Here is a 17,616-nt window from a genome sequence, read left to right as displayed (position 1 = left end):
AAAGGCAATGAATAACACAATCTGGAAGTAATCATGAAGTGAACATAGAAAATGAAGAAAGCATGAGGGTAGAAAGCCGTGACTCTCAGAACGAAGAACGAAAAACTGGCTTAGAATCACCGTCCTCGTCCTCGACCTCCACCCATCAAACCACCCATCTGGCTCATCATGCTTTGCAAGTCCATTCCCCCGAGCCCCGGGATACCACCGCCACCCTGACCCTGCAGCATCTGCATCATCTTTGCCATGTCGCCCATTCCGGGAAGACCGGCCGCACCAGCACCACCCATGGCCGCCATCCGCTTCTGCATGGCCGCCAGTTGCTGGTCCTTGTTGCCGCCCTTGAGCATATTCTGCGCACGCTGCATCTGCTTCTTCTGCCCACCGACCCGCTTGGCCATGCCGGCCATCATGCGGTGCTGAGAGAGGAGATCCTCAACTTCGCGAACGGTCGTTCCACTGCCACAAGCGATGCGGACCATACGGCTCGGTTGCTCTACAAAGATCTTGCCATCGCCGTCCAGCTCAGCGGCAGTCATACTGTCGAAGATGTAAATCATGCGGCGCAGCTTGAGCGACCCATCTTCGTCGTCCAAGCCAGCGGTCAAGTTGGACAGTCCGGGAATCATGCCGGAGAGTTTCGAAAGGGGACCCATCTTCATGATCGAGGTGATATTCTCACGAAAATCTCGCAGAGTGTAGATACCCTCCGAGATATGTTTGTACGTCTCCTTGGCGGCGGCAGAGTCCTTGGTCACCGCCTGCACATGCTCCACAAGACCGGCCATATCGCCCATCCCAAGGAGCTTCTGAATGAAAGCCTTGGGTTCGAAGCGTTCCAGATCCATCAAGTGCTCTCCCGTACCCAGGAAGATGATCGGCGTGTGGGTCGCAGCAACAGCGGAAATGGCACCACCACCGGCGGCATGGCCGTCCGTCTTCGTGATGATGATTGCACCAAAGTCAGCAGTAGCCTTAAAGGCTGCTGACTGAGCCTCGGCCGCCTGACCGATGGTACTGTCGAGGACAAGTATCGTCTGATCTGGAGTAACGGCGTTCTGGATCTGTGTCATTTCGGTGAAAAGCTCCTCTTCCTGCTTGTGTCGACCACTGGTGTCCACGATGATAATTTCGAATCGTTCCTTCTTGAACTTGGCGACACCCTCGGCTGCCACCACCGCGGGGTCCGTCTGCGTCAAACTACCATAATACGGGATCTTGGCCTTGGTGGCATTCTGCTTCAGCTGGTCAAAGGCACCCGCACGGAAAGTGTCCGCACAGACAAGCGCTGTTTTGAACCCGCGCATCTGATAATGTCGGGCCAGCTTAGTACAGGTTGTTGTCTTTCCCGCACCCTGCAACCCCACAAACATGATCACGTTGGATCGTCCTTTCTTTGGGCGGAATGGCTCTGCATGCGGATCGACCAGCGCTACCAATTCATCGAAGACGGCCTTTTGAATCAAGCGCTTCTTGTTGACGGCAGGTGGCAACGAGGAGAAGTTCACGCTGGATTTGATGGATTTCCGGAGGGTCTGAACGAGGCGAACGTTGACATCTGCAGATAGCAATGCGGCACAGATCTCTTTTAACATGTCATCGAAGGCCTAGCAACTATCAGCATCGACTCCAAAACTTCCCGAGACGAAAGGCAAGATAGAGCGACTCACCTTCTCATCCAGATTGCTAGAGCGTGTCAGGTCATTGACGGCGGCATTGATTCGCCGCCCAAGATCCTGGAGGACCATGGCGGATATTGGCTACGTGGAGGAACTGGTAGAAAGAAAACAAGTGCCCCAAATCAAAACCACAGAAATTAGTAAAGAAACAGAGTATCAGTTGGGGAGGGATGGCATCACTCTGCAGTAACGAGATGCACAAGCAAAAGGACAGCAGAAGCGATGCGGAGAGTCTGGAGTGCCACCGTTGGCCAATCGGAGATCGGGATTTTTCTTGCCCGCCCGCCAAAAGAGAAAATGCGAAAAAAAGTTGCTTGTACAATGCCGCTGCAGAGACAAGATACAACCCAGCATCGGGATCGAATCATCAACGCATTTGAAAACAGATACGATGGCTCCTCCAATGGCGAAGAAGCGCAAGGTCTTGGACAGTCTGAAGAATAAGGCCGGTCGGCCCAAGAAGAAGTTCAGAAAGCAGCGCGAATACCACAGCAGTTCCGACGAAGCGGAAGATGAGGAGCCCACCGATTTCCAAGCAGTCAATCTCGCCGATTCCGATGCGGAGGAAGAAGAGAAGGCAGTAGAGGAGAAGCCAGCATCAAGCGAAACAAGGTCGCTGGGCGCACAGAAGAAGAGGAAAGCAGAAGACAGCGACGACGGCTCTGCTGCTAGCGATAATGAGAGTGACGCGGGCGACAACGATGCATCGGACTCGTCAGCTTCCTCTGATATCGAGGATGATGAGTATGGAGACTCGGACACCTCATTGCCCACATCTACAAACGGGCGCAAGTCCGTCGCTAAACGAAATGACCCTATCGCATTCTCAACATCTATCTCCAAGATTCTTTCGACCAAACTGCCTACATCAGCTCGGGCGGACCCGGTCCTCTCGCGCAGTAAAGCTGCAGCCCAAAGTACTACTGAACTTGCAGACGAGAAGCTGGACAAGCAGGCGCGGGCGAAGCTCCGCGCAGAAAAGAAGGAGGAGCTGGACCGTGGCCGCGTGCGCGATGTCATGGGCATTGAGCGCGGTCTCACTGGTGCTGTTGCGGAGGAGGAGAAGCGTCTTCGGAAGATTGCGCAGCGTGGTGTGGTGAAATTGTTCAATGCTGTTCGCGCAGCCCAAGTCCGTGGAGAAGAGGCTGCCAGAGAAGAGCGGAAGAAGGGTACCATCGGGATGGGCGAACGAGAGAAGGCCGTCAATGAAGTCAGCAAACAAGGCTTTCTCGAGTTAATCAGTGGAAAGAAGGGGAAACCGCTGAACATTGAGGAGGCTTAAAGGAGGCGCTCTTATTCAGCATGAACCGGTTTTTGTATGAACAAGGCAAGGCATTTACAAGGCGTTAGGGGTTTGGACTATGTTTATTGCGTTCTGAACAAAAGTTATACACCTATTATACATTTATTTGACTTCCAAAGACTCAAAAGGCCAGACCGTCCTTGTAGATACCCAGTGATATGATTATTGTCGTCCACATGCGTCCAATCTGCTCATATAACCTTATTCATGAGAGGGAAAAATTCCTGATAATATACAGATCGCCTTTGTTCCTGTCCTCTCCATCAGGTCATTTCTTCTGCGCAAAATCGCTGGCCTGCAGATTCCGTGTCATGGAAGGCAGTCGGACAACAAGTCCGTCGAGGTCCTTGTTCATCACCACCTGGCATCCCAGACGAGATGTCTCCGTCAATCCAAACGCCAAGTCCAGCATGTCGTTCTCATCATCGGATGGCTCCTCCATCTTGTCGAACACGTCCGGGTCCTCAACAATGACATGGCAGGTCGAGCAAGCACAAGACCCTCCGCAAGCACCTATACGGGAGAAAAATTAAAATGAGCCAAAGCGGGTCGACAGTCGCGTACACAACCCAGGAGTAAATACGAACCTTCCATTTCCAAATCGTTGGCCTGCGCGATGTCCAGCAGGTTGTCTCCCTCAGATACCTCAAAGTCGTACTTCTGTCCGTCTTTATCGATGAATGACACATGAAGCCTGGATGACCTAAATTAGCGACCGAACGAGACATTGAATAACCACTCCTTCATCCTGAAATTGACTCACTCCTCGCCAGGCTTGGGTGGTGTAATATGGCCGTGCTGCACTCCCGCAGTCACGGAGAAGCTTCGCCGCGGGGAGTTGAACGGCCTCTGACCACCCCCAATCTGCGCAATTCTCCTGCCATACGGCTGAAGTCGCATCGTTTGTGTAGAATTGCTGATGAATCTCTTGCAATGTGGCAGGCACATGCGATCCCCCTTCGCAGTTTTTGATACTGCATGACGCAGTTGCTGGCAAGCCTCTCTCCAGAACGACATGATGATGGATAATCGCAGGTAAAAACAATATGCGAGCTACTGAACGATCAAAGAAATATACCCCTTCACAGGGAGTAAGACAGCTCTTGACGCTGACCAGAAATGAGGAAAATATCTATATGGTCGAAGGATGCAAGAAAAGAAAACCCCGAAAAGGCGGGAAATTCGGACATAAAGCGAAAACCATCGGCGTCACTTTCGCAGCTCCATCTAAAATCATCTCCCGGCTCGGGGCGAAAGGATTTACCCACCATTAATCTAACCTAACATCCTTAATATTACAGGCTATATCTACTGATTGATACAAATACTTCATAATGTCCTCTACGCGTGAAGGGCCCAATCCTCTACGCCCGTACTATGTCCCTCCGTCGTTTGGCCTTGATGCTTCAAACGCCTCATCGCCTCCACATATCGCCGCTCCGTCTTCCGCACAGGTCTTCGGAAGCTCTGCTCGCGACCTGCTACCGGATCTGGACTATTCAGAGTACCTGGAGAGCTCTCCCTCGCTATCAGAATGGATTCGGGAGGCACTGGATGCGGCGATTTGGCGCTACACCAGCGTGCTGACTGCCCAGCCATTTGACGTCGCCAAAACCATCCTACAGGCGTATGTGGCGCCCGACTCGCAAGATGGGCAATGGGCTGCGGATGAAGGCAGGAGGTCAGGTCGAATGGACTCCTTCGATGAAGATGATGAAGTATGAGCTGCCAGTATCTGGAACATTGTCAACCCGCGTCTGGGAAACGGTTGCTAACGTGCATCTTTGATGGCGACAGGACTCCCAATCTTCAGACGATGAGAGCAGTTACTTTACCTCTGCAGCTCCCAGGGCCACATCGCCAACAGCTCCTCAGAGCCGACAGTCTCGACGCCATATCACAGACCGCAGCGGTTATATACCATCTACGCCGTCCTTGCCCAAGCATAGCATTACAATCAAGAACCCCTCCTCGTTGATGGAGGTCCTATCTCAACTGTGGACCACTAGTGGTCCAACATCGCCATGGAAAGCGACCAACGCAACTTTTATCTACTCGCTACTCCTTCCGACATTGAACACTTTTATACGCAGTCTCTTGTCTGCCATTGTGGGATTACCAGAAGAGGATATTGCGTCATCCATGACAGCCGATATTCTGACGTCGACATCACCCTTTGCAACATTGGTGCTGTCCTTTATTTCTTCGTCGCTATCCGCCATGCTGTTGTCCCCCATTGATACCGCTCGCACCTTTCTTATCCTCACCCCAGCGACCCATGGGCCGCGCTCGCTCCTCCGAGCGATTCGACAGCTCCCAACCCCCAACTGCACGATCCCTTCGCACCTGATCCCTATCACCATTCTGCACTCGAGTCTGCCCAATTTTATCACAACCACTACACCGCTGTTCCTCAAGTCCTACCTATCGATCGATCCAATTTTGAATCCCTCCATTTGGAGCCTTTTTGCCTTCCTGGGGTCCGGCCTAGAGCTTGCTGTTCGATTTCCGTTGGAGACTGTCCTACGTCGTGCACAGATTGCCACGTACACGTCGCCAAGTATCCGGCAGAAGTATACCGCCACCTCTGGTTCGAACTCGTCCGCTGCCGCTGAGGAGACATCTGCGGTCGAGACCATCGTTCCCGTTCCTCAGACCTACCGTGGCATTGTAGGAACGATGTGGGGCATAGTCTATGAAGAGGGCGTCAGCGCGCCCTCTTCCGAAGTTGAACGGGCTCAAAAAGCTCTCGGGAAACCCATCTCTCACAAAAAACCGCAGGGACAGGGCATCAACGGCCTCTATCGGGGCTGGAGAATCGGTATGTGGGGTATCGCCGGTATTTGGGGCGCCGGCCTGTTAGGCTCCATGGGAGGCGGAGGGGATGAGGGGGCGATGGTCAGTGGTGGTCGATTCTGATTACCTTGTGGTCTTGAAGCTTAGGGCTACATACGCCCTACTCACTTCCTTGACTTTCTCCTGATCTTTTACCCTTTACGCTGCCTATCGGAACCGATCTCTACTTCACGTTTTGAGGACTTACCACTACACCTACTCCTCTCTTGTGCGATCTATCTCGCCCTGTAAAATTGTACTAGTTATTCTGCGTTCGGAGCCAGGGCAGGAGTGGAAGGCGTTGCGCCTGTTAGCGATTCCGGTTGATCCATGTATGTATGTTGTATGTAGATAATACCCATTTTGCAAGGAGGCGAAGTCTCGAAGCTCCATCCCCGTGCTCTTACATTCAAGTCTGCACTGGTACACCATGCGATGAAAGTTATCTGGTGTCAGTTAACGTGAATGGTTCGAGCATTTCTTAAGGAATTGGCTCATTCATGATGACAGGTCCAGACCGACTCTGTACATGTCTGGTTTCGTATTTCAAACATCAAGAACATTGAGCGTAAATGGAATCACTTTTTCTTCTATTCATTTCAGTCGAGATATACACAATCCTGTCTGAACCATTGTTTTTATCGATTGACTGTGGTCGAAGATGGTCCGAAAATTGTACCTCTAACAGCAAAGGAACCCAAAACGCCATTCGTTTCGCCGTCTAAATCATCACATTCACGTACATGTCCATTCAATCGTGGTTGACCCCAGTTGCGATATTTCGGACTGGCCCGTATTCTTTCTGGTTGCGTCTTTTGGTCAATCCCGACCTGACGCATCCGACTTCAGTGGAGGCATGGTCCCCGCCCTTCTTGCAGTAGGACGAAGGAGTATGAGAGAAGATACAGAAAAAGCCCTTGTGAGATAGCGGATGCCGGTTCAAGTGTGTGGGAGAAAAAAAAAAAAAAAAAAGAGGGTGTAAGAGGGAGAGAAAAGGAAGATAGGGGGGAAAAAAAGGGGGAAAGATGTATTATACAAACTCAGACATGTCACGAGTCAGTTCTGGGTATCATCAAAAAGTGAAGAGAGAAAGTCAAGAATGAAAGTGATTTTGCACGCAGAGGTGCGATAGATCATTTGTCGGCAAACCGTCGGTCAAAGTATCGCAACACGCCCATCACACTCGCAGCCTCAACTTCCATCGCGGCTCTCGGTACCCCACGATCGTTTAGGGGAAAGTCTGGAGGTTTGGGCAAGGTGTGAAGCTTGGGCAGCCATGAGGATATCTCGTCGGTGGCCCGGGAGAAATTAGGATGCCGTGACAGGGTCGTGTAGGCATCGGCACAAGATAAAGTCAAGGATGGTGCGGTCGAAGATCTCAACGTCGAGTTGTTATTGCCACCAGATCCGCCTCGTGAGGCATTGGTGTTACGCGACTGGCAGCACCCGCCATCGGCGCCTTTGCCTCCACAGCATCCCGACGGGGCAGCACTAGGGGACCGGGAGGCGGCCAGAGTCTTGCAGAAAAGGGTCCTCCGGGGATCCGCAAGACACTGAGCGCATGTGCCTGGCCCGTTTGCACAGGGATTTGTAGCCTGGCTGATGGGTGGCAGCGTAACTTCCGAGCGAACGTCGCCGTCGGAAGGGGGTGGTGTGAACTGGGACAGATTTTGAATAGGGGCAAGTCGGTTATTCTCAAATGAGTTCCTTCGCGGACGCTGTTCCTCCTGAGCGGCCATCTCCGCGCAAATGCACGGCGTACCATCTGAACAGAACCCACAGGGATCCACAGCAGGGGATGAAACGGATGTCGGCGAAGGGTCCTGAGGCTGAATGGCGGCAAATCGGGAAGTGAAATCAATTTCCATCTCTTCCGGGTCGGGCTTGATCTCAGGCTCGGAACGACCAGGCTTGGCAGTATCAAGACGTCTAGACTGTTCCTGAGCCACAACTCCCGGCATGGCGAAAGCATCCTCAATGCACTGGCAGTGGGATGTGGAGCAGTCATTGCAGCCTAACGGTACCTCCTCTCGGCCCTCCAAATTGTCATTGTTGGAGGCATCACCACTGTCTGGACGGTCGGAGGAACGGTTGTGACTGGATGTGGCAAGAGAAAGAGGCACTTTATCGGAGATTGAACCATTCCTATCCGAAAGAGATGATCGGAACTCCTTCACAAGAGCTTCTTTGGCACTTCTTTCCACCGATACCTCCTTCTCGAGTGCATGGCATCGATCGCGCCACCAGGTCATCTCGGAGCGACACTGCTCCACCTCGCGAGAGAGATTGGTGATCTGCTCCTTGAACGCCGCGACGTGAAGATCGTGCTCATCTTCGATTTTCTTGATTTGCTCCTCGAGCTCGTTAACGCGAGCAGCTCGCCGTTCTCGGAAGGCGCGCTGGGCGGCTCTATTCTGCGCCTTGCGCTTTGTAGGAGGCGTGTCTGTGGCCGGCTTCCTGCCTGGTTTTGGACGTGGTGGAATTACCCATTCCTTGGAGGTGATTGACCCGGGTGTGCCCGGACCAGGCGAAGGTGAGATGGTTGGCTTGGCGGCCAATGCGGGCGCCAGTGGAGCAGGTGTGGGAGCTATTGAGGGTGTAGACATTATTGTGGATGATGAGACTCTCTATATCTCAGGAAAGCGATCTGGATGAACATTAGTGGGATAATTAAATTCCAACGATGGAAAAGCGAACAAGGTGGAGGATGGTGGGTGGCATCGGAGGGTGGAGGAAGCAGGGAAAAGAAGAAAAGCACCGGGGACTAACTCAGCAGTGGTGGTGTCACTTGGAATGGTTCGGGCGGGAGAGCGGAAGTGCGCCCATTTGAGTTGGCGAGGAAGTCAATGAGCTCAATGAAGTCAAGAGACTCTCGGTTGGGTTCTGTAATTTTTCCAGCAGACAGAATATATGGAGTTCAGTCAAACGATGGAAATATAAAAGAGAACAAATCGAGTTGCTGGAGGACAGAGGAGGGAGAATAGAGAAGAGCGAGCAAAAGCCGAGGAGAGAAGAGTCCGAAGGGTCAAAAGAGGAAAAGAAGGCGAATAAAAGGCAATCGGATCAGATTAGATTATCGTGCGCCTTCCCGATTTCGGCGGTCTTAGATAGTACTACGTAGATACTCTGTAGGTATCAATCAGCTTAGGGTATGCGATGATCCACTATGTTCCACTTGGTCCATAGAGGGTATTCTGCATTCATGAATACTTCTGCAGGATCATAATGGCAATTGTACTTAGTAGACACTCTAATGATCGATGTTGTGTCTCGAGAGAACTACACCGTGACGTTACAGAGTACATATATAGATCGATACCTGACAGGCTTTTATAGCTCGAAGCAATATGGAATGCTCTCAGTCAGAAGCTGCTTCGTTCTCACTTTTGCCCCGAGTCCATGACAAACTTTTTAACAAATTCTCCATAGCACTTGGGAAATGTGTCGACTCCGTACTGGGACTAACCATGTCCGGGCAGGACTTTCGGCCTTTGGTGATCCCCCTCCCAGTACTGAATGATTTGTCAGTTGTCTGCTTCGACTGAAAAGAGGCTGTAGTGAGTATATCTGAATTAAGCCAAGTTGACCGCTGGACTGAGCAGCAACACAATCCTTCCCTCACTTCAACTTACCTTACTCGACTCCGGAATACCTCCCTCCGCCTTTGCAAGAGTATGCTCAAGAGTAGAAACCGTCCAAGATTTCAGGCGCGCACACGGATTAGAAATGGGAATTGCGAACCACCAATCACAACTCCGTCTGATAAGAACTTTGCAGCAGCATCCACTACGACCTCTGCCGGGTGAGCGAATAATGAGCAAACTCCAACGGTCAATGACATACGATTTGACCCGGCAACTGATGATCCCTCCATCATCTGATCTTATCTGATCCCGCCTTACTTGTTTTAGTCGTTTCGGCTCCCGTCCCATCGCTCGCCATTTGGTTGAGAACGTCTGTGACCGTTTCCATATCCAGTATGAAGGAGCAGAATTTTCTGTCGATTTTCCCCCGTCGTTTCTCTGCGTCAATGACAAGTGGATATAGCTTTATCTCTGCGGTTCTCATTCCGCGGTTATCAGCCCTGGATTGCCGATCAGCGGAAATAAAATGGCGAAACCCGGGCCGGTTTACTGCTGCTACTGCTGCTGTCAAGCACAGGTGCATTGTGTGTGGTTACATGCAGTAGTTTGAGCGGTTCATAGTTAGTACCTATTGTCCAGGATGGTGGTGGTTACCGGTTTGGTTAATTCGACTCGTAGTGGGCTTCAAGTAAACCATAGTCACAACAGACCCGCCACCTAGGTAGCATACAAAACGGTGCTGCCATTTCGGTTTTCATAACTGACACAATGTCGTTCCATATATCAAACAATCATTCTCATAGAAAGAAAATACAACCTCGCAAGTCATCCATCAAGAATACAATTTATCAGCCCCTTCCATGAGCGGCTCAAATGGTCCCCAGCATTTCCAGATCGAACGCGCCTACAATTCTGTCAGACGCGGGGATCCCGCTGCTGGAGGCGCGGAGAATCTGGTCTGCACAAAGATCTTTTGCATGCCCGGCTGTCGCTTGTCAAACAGCGCATAAACTTTCTCCATGTCCTGCAGGCGCACGCGGTGCGTGACCATGTCCAGGGGGTTGATTTCACCTTTCTGGATGAGTTCCAACAGATGCTTCCAGTATTTTTGCACTGGTGCCTGGCCGTTACCAATCAAGCGAACACCCGTCTGCATGAGAGCACCCACGTTGAAGTGATTGGTCTGCGATAGTCGTTAATCTGGCAGAGTTCCCAATATCGTGGGGAAACAATGTGACTTACGTAGCCAGCATAGACGCCTGTGACGCCCACTCGCCCAAAAGGCCGAACGGATGTGATCATCTCGTTCAAGATCTCCGATGTGTCCGTCTCCATTCCCAGGAGAGTCTCGAAGTAATGCAACCATCCCTTGGCATATTCGCCAGCGGCACACTCAAGAGCGACATCCGGCCCGCCGTGGACCCTCTTCTTTAACTGAGAGGACACAGACTCTCCCCTTGGCAATTTGGTAAAGTCCAGAGTCTCGACCTTGGGGACCTTGGACTTGACAAAGTCAAGTCTCCAAGCACCCTCCCCACCGTCGATGAGAATCACTCTGCTGGCACCTTGATCGAAGCTGAATTTGGTACACATCTGTCCAATGGGGCCTGCACCCCAGATCGCAACGACGTCACCTTTGTTCACTCCCGTATCAGTGACGCAGTGATACGAGGTGGCCACAACATCAGATAGATAGAGGCCCTTCTCATCTGGAACGTCGTCTGGAAGCTGCAGCAAGTTGACGTCTCCTTCCGGCACACGAACATACTCCGCCTGACCTCCCGCAAACCCAGCAGTAAAATGGCTGTATCCAAATATACCTACAGCAAGCAGGACTGATGAGAAATACTTCTTTCGGAGTCAGATCGTTCCGCAGGCTTCACTTACCAGCAGTTCGTTTGCCATACAATGCATTTGCAATGCTATTGGAGTTTGTCCGTTCGCAGACTGAAGTCAGCTGCTTCTTGCAGTTCATGCAGCTCCCACAAGCGATTGGGAACGCGGCCACCACACGATCGCCGACTTTGACATTCTTGACACCAGGCCCTACGCTTTCAACTAGACCACAGAACTCATGTCCAAGGACATCGCCCTTTTCAAGCTCGGGAATGACGCCTGTGACAGACAGAGGTTAGTAATGCGCGTCTTCCCTAGAGTGTGTTTGGGCCACGTTGACCACAAATCATACCATGATATAAATGAAGATCACTTCCACAAATTGTGCTTCCTGTCACCTTGACAATGACATCATTTCCATCAATCACTCTCGGTTTAGGCATTTCGACTGTTGGTAAGGCCGTCGATGTCAGCGAGAAGAAGCGATACAGTGGGCACAATTCTGGAGAACCCACCAACTTTGATGGTGTTTTTTCCTTGCCAAGTTGTCGCCTTGATTCTAGCACCCGTCTCCTCTCCATATTCATTTTTGGCATAATTGCTCACATCGGTCGTGACAGCCGCATTGTCTCCATGCCCAATCACCTTCTCCGCGAGCGCTGCAGCTTGAGAGGCGGCCATGTGAATTTCCTATCTCGTGAAGATATCCAATATTGATTCTCGAGCTTTGATGTGTAGTCAGATATATACTGTAGTTGAGACGATTGATCCGTTTCCATCATGATAAAGTCCGTTGCATTGCAGTCTTCTTATGTGAATTGATCTGGCACTGACATCACCCCTTCGTCACAACCTGGGGGGAACCTGGATTTCCTGAAAAGGAGGAGCGTAGAAAAGAAGTTTTCGAAGTGATCGATCGAGTCTCGAGCGACATTCAATTGTCATGTCTGGTATAATCGCATGGCTCGTGATTAAACTTCTGGTTAAACGATGATAACAATATTATTCGTACGGAGTCCCTTGACCGTGCAGGATGTCGATCATAGCTACGGAATAAGACATCTGCGTCACCAAACAATCATCAATCGATCTTCGCTATGTTGCCACGAACCGACTTCAAGATAAGCATTGAAAAAATAGAACAGTTTCGCATTTTCGAGTTGATCGAGGTATTGATGGCCAAACATTCCATGTGCGATTATTTCGTGCAATAACTGATGAAAGTCGCGCAAGCGATATGATGGCGACCGTATCCAGCGACTTGGCCTTGGCCTTGGCCTCGTCCGCCGCATTATCACTAGAGAGGGCGGGAATTCTGAGATCTCAGAATCTCCAGCAAAAGAAGTGCCACGCTTTGCATAGTGATATCAGAGATTATGCACGGCGGTGATGCGTTGTCGTCTATACCATCGCAGTTTGCTTGAATAAATACCGAGTACCTCTCGAGACTGATCCGCTCAAAACTCACTTTCGAAGAGGCTTCTTACCTTGTGCATTCTTTGCAAGGTGAAATTGGACTATTCAGAGTTTCTCTGATAGTTTTGCTTATCCTTTATCCCCGGATTCTTCATAATCGCGTGGTTCTCCTTGCGTAAGTGCCATGAAGAGACACCTTGATCGTCTTTTGCGTCACGTCCATACCAAAGAGAAACATCCACAATCCGACCCTCGTCCCGTTCAAGGTAGGCCCGACTTGATACATTCTTCCCCTCCTTCCCATGCCTGATAAGGCTCACAATGTTTTGTTTTTGAGTGCGTCTTGATCGAGATGTTGTCGCGTATGTCACTTTCAAAATCCCTGAGTGATTGCTGCGGACTGCAGAAGCAAGTCGATTATGATCGGTTAGAGGAGAGGCATCTCCTAGGATAGTAACAAAATTGGCCAAATTCATTCACTTTATGAGCTGATTGCGGGGACAATCTTCTCGTGTCTGTTGGTTGCTTCACGTTCATCGATGCCTTGACTGGATTGAGGCAGTTGGACGAAGTGAATACTTCAGACTATTCTTGGTCAATTCACCATTGTCTTCTTCATTCACTGTCGTACTCAACAGATTCTTCCCGTCCTTCCTTTTTCTCCTTTACCTTTCATTCTATCTACCTTTCTCTTTCTTTCCCTATCCGAGTTCGGCCTCATAGCCCCGTTTACATCGCCAAGATGATTTTCAAGTACTTGCTTCTTATGCTGCTTGCAGTTTCCTCGGTCGTTTCTCAGTATCCTGTCGATGAGCAGAGCGTCTTCGCCCATTTCATTGTGAGACTGCTTTCCCAGAGATTCGTAACTTGATGTTGAGTAGTGACGGTTTTAGGTTGGAAATGCGGCGGCCATGACACCCGCCCAATGGGAGTCGGACGTCATAGAGGCTCAGAAGGCTCATATTGATGGCTTCGCATTGAACATCGCACCCCAGGACGACTACACTGATAGAGTGCTCCATGTTGCATACGATGTGGCGGAGAGAGTGGGCAACTTTTCTCTGTTCCTCTCCTTCGACTACTTGTCCGGTGGACCATGGCCCGCAGACCGAGTCATACAGACCATCAACGCATTTAAGGATCGACCTGCGCAGTTTTACTTCAAGGACAAGCCCTTGGTGTCAACCTTCGAGGGTGTAGACAACACAGGTGACTGGCCAAATATCAAGGCAGCAACTGGATGCATGTTCATTCCGTGCTGGACGAGCCTGAGCCCCAGGGGCATCCTTGGTGTCTCAGACATTATCGACGGTGCTTTCAGCTGGGACGCCTGGCCCATCGGAGCCCAGGACAAGGACACAGCCAGTGATGAGGCATGGATAAAAGCGCTTGCGGGGAAGCCTTATATGATGCCGGTGGCTCCTTGGTTCTACACTAATCTACCTCAATGGCACAAGAATTGGTTATGGCGCGGTGACGACCTGTGGCATTACCGTTGGCGCCAGATCATGGATTTACAGCCGCCTATCGTCCAGGTAAATTCCCTTTAGGCGGCTGTGTTCATCGACCGCTTGGTCTAACGGTATACTTGCTCAGATTCTCAGTTGGAACGATTATGGAGAAACACACTATATCGGACCGATCCATGAAGAGGGCGTGCCTGAGGGAGCTTTGCGTTATGTCTCCGGGCATCCTCATGACGCGTGGCGCGCCTTCCTGCCTCACTACATCGATGCATACAGACGGAACAATCCAAAATGCCAGCAAAGCTCATGCAAATTTTCCACGCTTTCGAAAACCGAGTACCCCATTTCGTTTGCGGATAAAATCGTGTACTGGTATCGTTTGAACCCCAGTCGCTCGGGTAGCGCCGATGGAACCACTGGTAACAATCCGGCCATGGGTCAGCCCGTAATGCCTCCCGAAGAAATTGCCCAAGATCGAGTCTTTGTCAGTGCATTTGTCGCGGAGCCGAGCGATTTGTACGTCCAAATCGGCAATAATCGTCCGACCGTCCTCAGTGCACAAGCTGCAGGTATCAACCACTTTTCAGTGCCTTTTAATGGACAGACAGGTCAGGTGAGATTTGCCATTGTCCGTAACCGACAGGAAAAGGCATCGGCCGTGGGACCAGCTATTACGAACCAGTGTAGACAGAACAATGTTGACTGGAACGCCTATGTGGGGTCGAGTGACTAGACGCAGCGGACGGGGACAGATTCCCATGTTCATGTCGATATTATGCAATGGATGTATTTATCGCATTGATCGTAGTCACTTCTCGACAATCAATGTCACAACGGTGACTAAATGCCTTACCTACTAGCTTCGTCTGAGAGTAATTGTGAGATTTGGGGTCTGTTTTAGGGAGAGTCCTGTACGGAGTACGGAGTACGGAGTATGGGCTACGGTACTACTACCTCATGTTTATTTATTATACGTGCTCCAAGTAATAACCGTACTTAAGTCCTCGCCGCGTAGTCTAATAAGATATGTATATTGTATAAGTACATGTCCTAGGGGAAATACATCAATATATACATATACGTAGTTAATCAAGCTATATATTCAGTGAAAATACATATCCTCTACATATTTTAATGAATATACGTTGCTTCACAGTCCACATTCCAGACATCTTAATACAAGACCATGTTGCAGGCATATAGTCAATCTACATAGACATGTCGACAATGAATATATATAAGTTGTTGGGGATGTCTATATCCACGACATATATCAAACATATCTTCTAAAATTTAAACACATATAACGCCTCAAATATGTAGATTAAAAGAATTTGTATATTGAAATGGTAACAATGTTTCATGTATAACTTTTACAGCTACGGGTAATACTAAAACACTGTTTTTCTACGATGGATCCACCATATTCTCAACTCACGGCTCTCCCGTAAGGTAGTCTTGAGGCACCTTTCCTTATCAGGCTCCGAGGCATCACTATCAGCTATCAGCTATCAGCTGACCCGCCTCGTCACCGATAAGCGGAGTCACGCTGACCTTCTCCAACTGGCTGTCAACATACTCCTCGCTGCTCCCTCTTCCTCAATTGCATTCTTTCAAATACCAAGCGTTCGTTTATTGGTCTACTAAAGCTCTGCTCATCTGTTTTTGATGCTCAAAATGACAAAAAAAAGTGTCTTTGATCTTCGTGAGTCGATCATGGCCTATCGCCTGTCTGGCCAACTCCCCGGACCTATGCCTGTGTACGCTCCTAGCACAGCGCCCTCTCAAACGACGACAACAACAACCTCATTCTCTCCCGAGAATTATGCCCAGCCTTACTGTGACTTTATGACTGCGCATCCCACCATCTTCCACGCCGTCGACGGCTTTACGAAGGAGCTCGAAAGCAAAGGTTACAAGCGCCTACCTGAGCGTGAGGCCTGGACCTCGAAGCTACAACGTGGTGGGAAATACTACTGCACTCGGAATGGCAGCGCATTTATTGCATTCTCTGTTGGAAAGGATTACCAGAGTGGGAATGGCTTGGCTATCGTGGCAGGCCACATCGATGCCCTGACCGCCAAATTGAAGCCTGTCTCCAAGCTTCCTACCAAGGCTGGATTCGTCCAGCTGGGTGTTGCGCCGTATGCGGGTGCCCTCAATGAGACATGGTGGGATCGCGATCTGTCAATCGGCGGTCGTGTCTTGGTCCGCGACTCCACTTCTGGAAAGGTAGAGTCGAAATTGGTCAAGTTGGACTGGCCAATTGCTCGGATTCCTACTCTGGCTCCTCATTTTGGCGCTCCTTCGCAAGGGCCCTTCAACAAGGAGACACAGATGGTCCCTATAGTTGGTATCGACAACTCCGATCTCTTCCAGCAGCAAGTGTCACCTATGGCGGACTCGAGCAGTGGTATCAAGCCCGGGTCATTTGCGGCAACCCAGCCAGAGAGACTGGTCAAGATCATTTCGAAGGAGCTGGGGATCACAGATTATGATACAATCCTGAACTGGGAGCTGGAGCTTTATGATAGTCAACCAGCTCGCCTTGGTGGCTTGGAGAAGGACCTGATCTTCGCCGGTCGCATCGACGACAAATTGTGCTGCTACGCCGCTCAGCAGGCGCTGCTAGCTTCTTCAGACGACACATCGACAGGGTCGATTAAGATGGTTGGCATGTTTGACGATGAGGAGATAGGCAGCTTGTTGCGCCAGGGCGCCAGATCCAACTTTATGAGCAGCGTTATTGAACGCATCACGGAAGCCTTTGCATCGTCCAACTACGGGCCCAATCTCCTCTCCCAGACAGTGGCCAACAGCTTCTTCGTTTCCTCAGATGTCATTCACGCCGTCAACCCTAACTTCCTGAACGTCTACCTGGAGAACCATGCCCCGCGGCTCAACGTGGGCGTGGCCGTCTCCGCCGATTCGAACGGCCACATGACGACTGACAGTGTCAGCTACGGCTTAATCAAGCGGGTTGCCGACCGATGCGATTGTACTTTGCAGGTGTTCCAGATCCGCAACGATTCTCGGAGCGGAGGAACCATCGGACCCATGACCAGCGCTCGCATCGGCATGAGGGCTATTGATGTAGGAATCCCGCAACTGAGTATGCATAGCATTCGCGCCACAACGGGTAGCTTAGATCCTGGCCTGGGCGTGAAACTGTTCAAGGGCTTCTTTGACCACTTTGAGGAAGTCGACAAGGAGTTTGCCGACTTTTAGATTTTCGGTTTTTTGTGATTCTTTCCATTGGGATACAGACACGTCTGTTTCGGTTGAGATCATCTTACTTATATAGACCACAGTTCCTCCCTTTAAGAGGTAGCTTTTCTGGTTATGCTTTTTCTGTGTGCTTTGTGTTGGACTTGTCGACCAATAACCCGATATCCATCGCCTGGCTCCTTGTTACCTCCATGCTCATGACTGTTGTCTTCTATCTCTTCTACAGGTTTCGTCACATGATATGACTGATTGCTATTGATTTGAAACAT

General features: G+C 50.4%; 8 protein-coding genes across 8 annotated transcripts; 4 read left to right on the top strand and 4 right to left on the bottom strand.

Annotated features, from left to right (window-relative positions):
- Positions 1–116: 116 nt before the first annotated feature.
- CDV56_105266 (RNA-binding signal recognition particle subunit SRP54) lies at positions 117–1,748 on the bottom strand (the record flags this gene model as incomplete). The annotated part of the gene is made up of 2 exons (XM_026758885.1): positions 117–1,607; positions 1,671–1,748. 2 exons carry the CDS (start codon positions 1,746–1,748, stop codon positions 117–119), a joined length of 1,569 nt encoding a protein of 522 aa, XP_026614796.1.
- Positions 1,749–2,070: 322 nt separating this feature from the next.
- Positions 2,071–2,961, top strand: CDV56_105172 (rRNA-processing protein RRP15; the record flags this gene model as incomplete). The annotated part of the gene is made up of 1 exon (XM_026758791.1): positions 2,071–2,961. One exon carries the CDS (start codon positions 2,071–2,073, stop codon positions 2,959–2,961), a length of 891 nt encoding a protein of 296 aa, XP_026614795.1.
- A 289-nt stretch (positions 2,962–3,250) lies between these two features.
- On the bottom strand, positions 3,251–3,882 carry YAH1 (ferredoxin family 2Fe-2S iron-sulfur cluster binding protein; the record flags this gene model as incomplete). The annotated part of the gene is made up of 3 exons (XM_026758717.1): positions 3,251–3,495; positions 3,570–3,676; positions 3,746–3,882. The coding sequence occupies 3 exons, from the start codon at positions 3,880–3,882 to the stop codon at positions 3,251–3,253; spliced, it is 489 nt and encodes a 162-aa protein (XP_026614794.1).
- A 434-nt stretch (positions 3,883–4,316) lies between these two features.
- Positions 4,317–5,901, top strand: CDV56_104944 (mitofusin complex protein UGO1; the record flags this gene model as incomplete). Its single annotated transcript, XM_026758563.1, has 2 exons — positions 4,317–4,700; positions 4,780–5,901. The coding sequence occupies 2 exons, from the start codon at positions 4,317–4,319 to the stop codon at positions 5,899–5,901; spliced, it is 1,506 nt and encodes a 501-aa protein (XP_026614793.1).
- Positions 5,902–6,950: 1,049 nt separating this feature from the next.
- On the bottom strand, positions 6,951–8,423 carry hapX (bZIP transcription factor HapX; the record flags this gene model as incomplete). Its single annotated transcript, XM_026758344.1, has 1 exon — positions 6,951–8,423. One exon carries the CDS (start codon positions 8,421–8,423, stop codon positions 6,951–6,953), a length of 1,473 nt encoding a protein of 490 aa, XP_026614792.1.
- A 1,882-nt stretch (positions 8,424–10,305) lies between these two features.
- Positions 10,306–11,918, bottom strand: CDV56_104426 (zinc-dependent alcohol dehydrogenase; the record flags this gene model as incomplete). Its single annotated transcript, XM_026758045.1, has 5 exons — positions 10,306–10,584; positions 10,644–11,221; positions 11,289–11,516; positions 11,590–11,685; positions 11,753–11,918. The coding sequence occupies 5 exons, from the start codon at positions 11,916–11,918 to the stop codon at positions 10,306–10,308; spliced, it is 1,347 nt and encodes a 448-aa protein (XP_026614791.1).
- Positions 11,919–13,395: 1,477 nt separating this feature from the next.
- On the top strand, positions 13,396–14,852 carry CDV56_104128 (glycoside hydrolase family 71 protein; the record flags this gene model as incomplete). Its single annotated transcript, XM_026757747.1, has 3 exons — positions 13,396–13,491; positions 13,547–14,188; positions 14,250–14,852. 3 exons carry the CDS (start codon positions 13,396–13,398, stop codon positions 14,850–14,852), a joined length of 1,341 nt encoding a protein of 446 aa, XP_026614790.1.
- Positions 14,853–15,835: 983 nt separating this feature from the next.
- On the top strand, positions 15,836–17,347 carry CDV56_103880 (M18 family aminopeptidase; the record flags this gene model as incomplete). Its single annotated transcript, XM_026757499.1, has 1 exon — positions 15,836–17,347. The coding sequence occupies one exon, from the start codon at positions 15,836–15,838 to the stop codon at positions 17,345–17,347; it is 1,512 nt and encodes a 503-aa protein (XP_026614789.1).
- Between the last annotated feature and the right edge of the window lie 269 nt (positions 17,348–17,616).

The sequence above is a fragment of the Aspergillus thermomutatus genome (assembly GCF_002237265.1).
Source record: "Aspergillus thermomutatus strain HMR AF 39 chromosome Unknown NODE_84, whole genome shotgun sequence".
Taxonomy (NCBI): domain Eukaryota; kingdom Fungi; phylum Ascomycota; class Eurotiomycetes; order Eurotiales; family Aspergillaceae; genus Aspergillus; species Aspergillus thermomutatus.
Note: the sequence above shows the minus strand (reverse complement) of the source record. Positions and strands in the feature narration are given on the sequence as shown.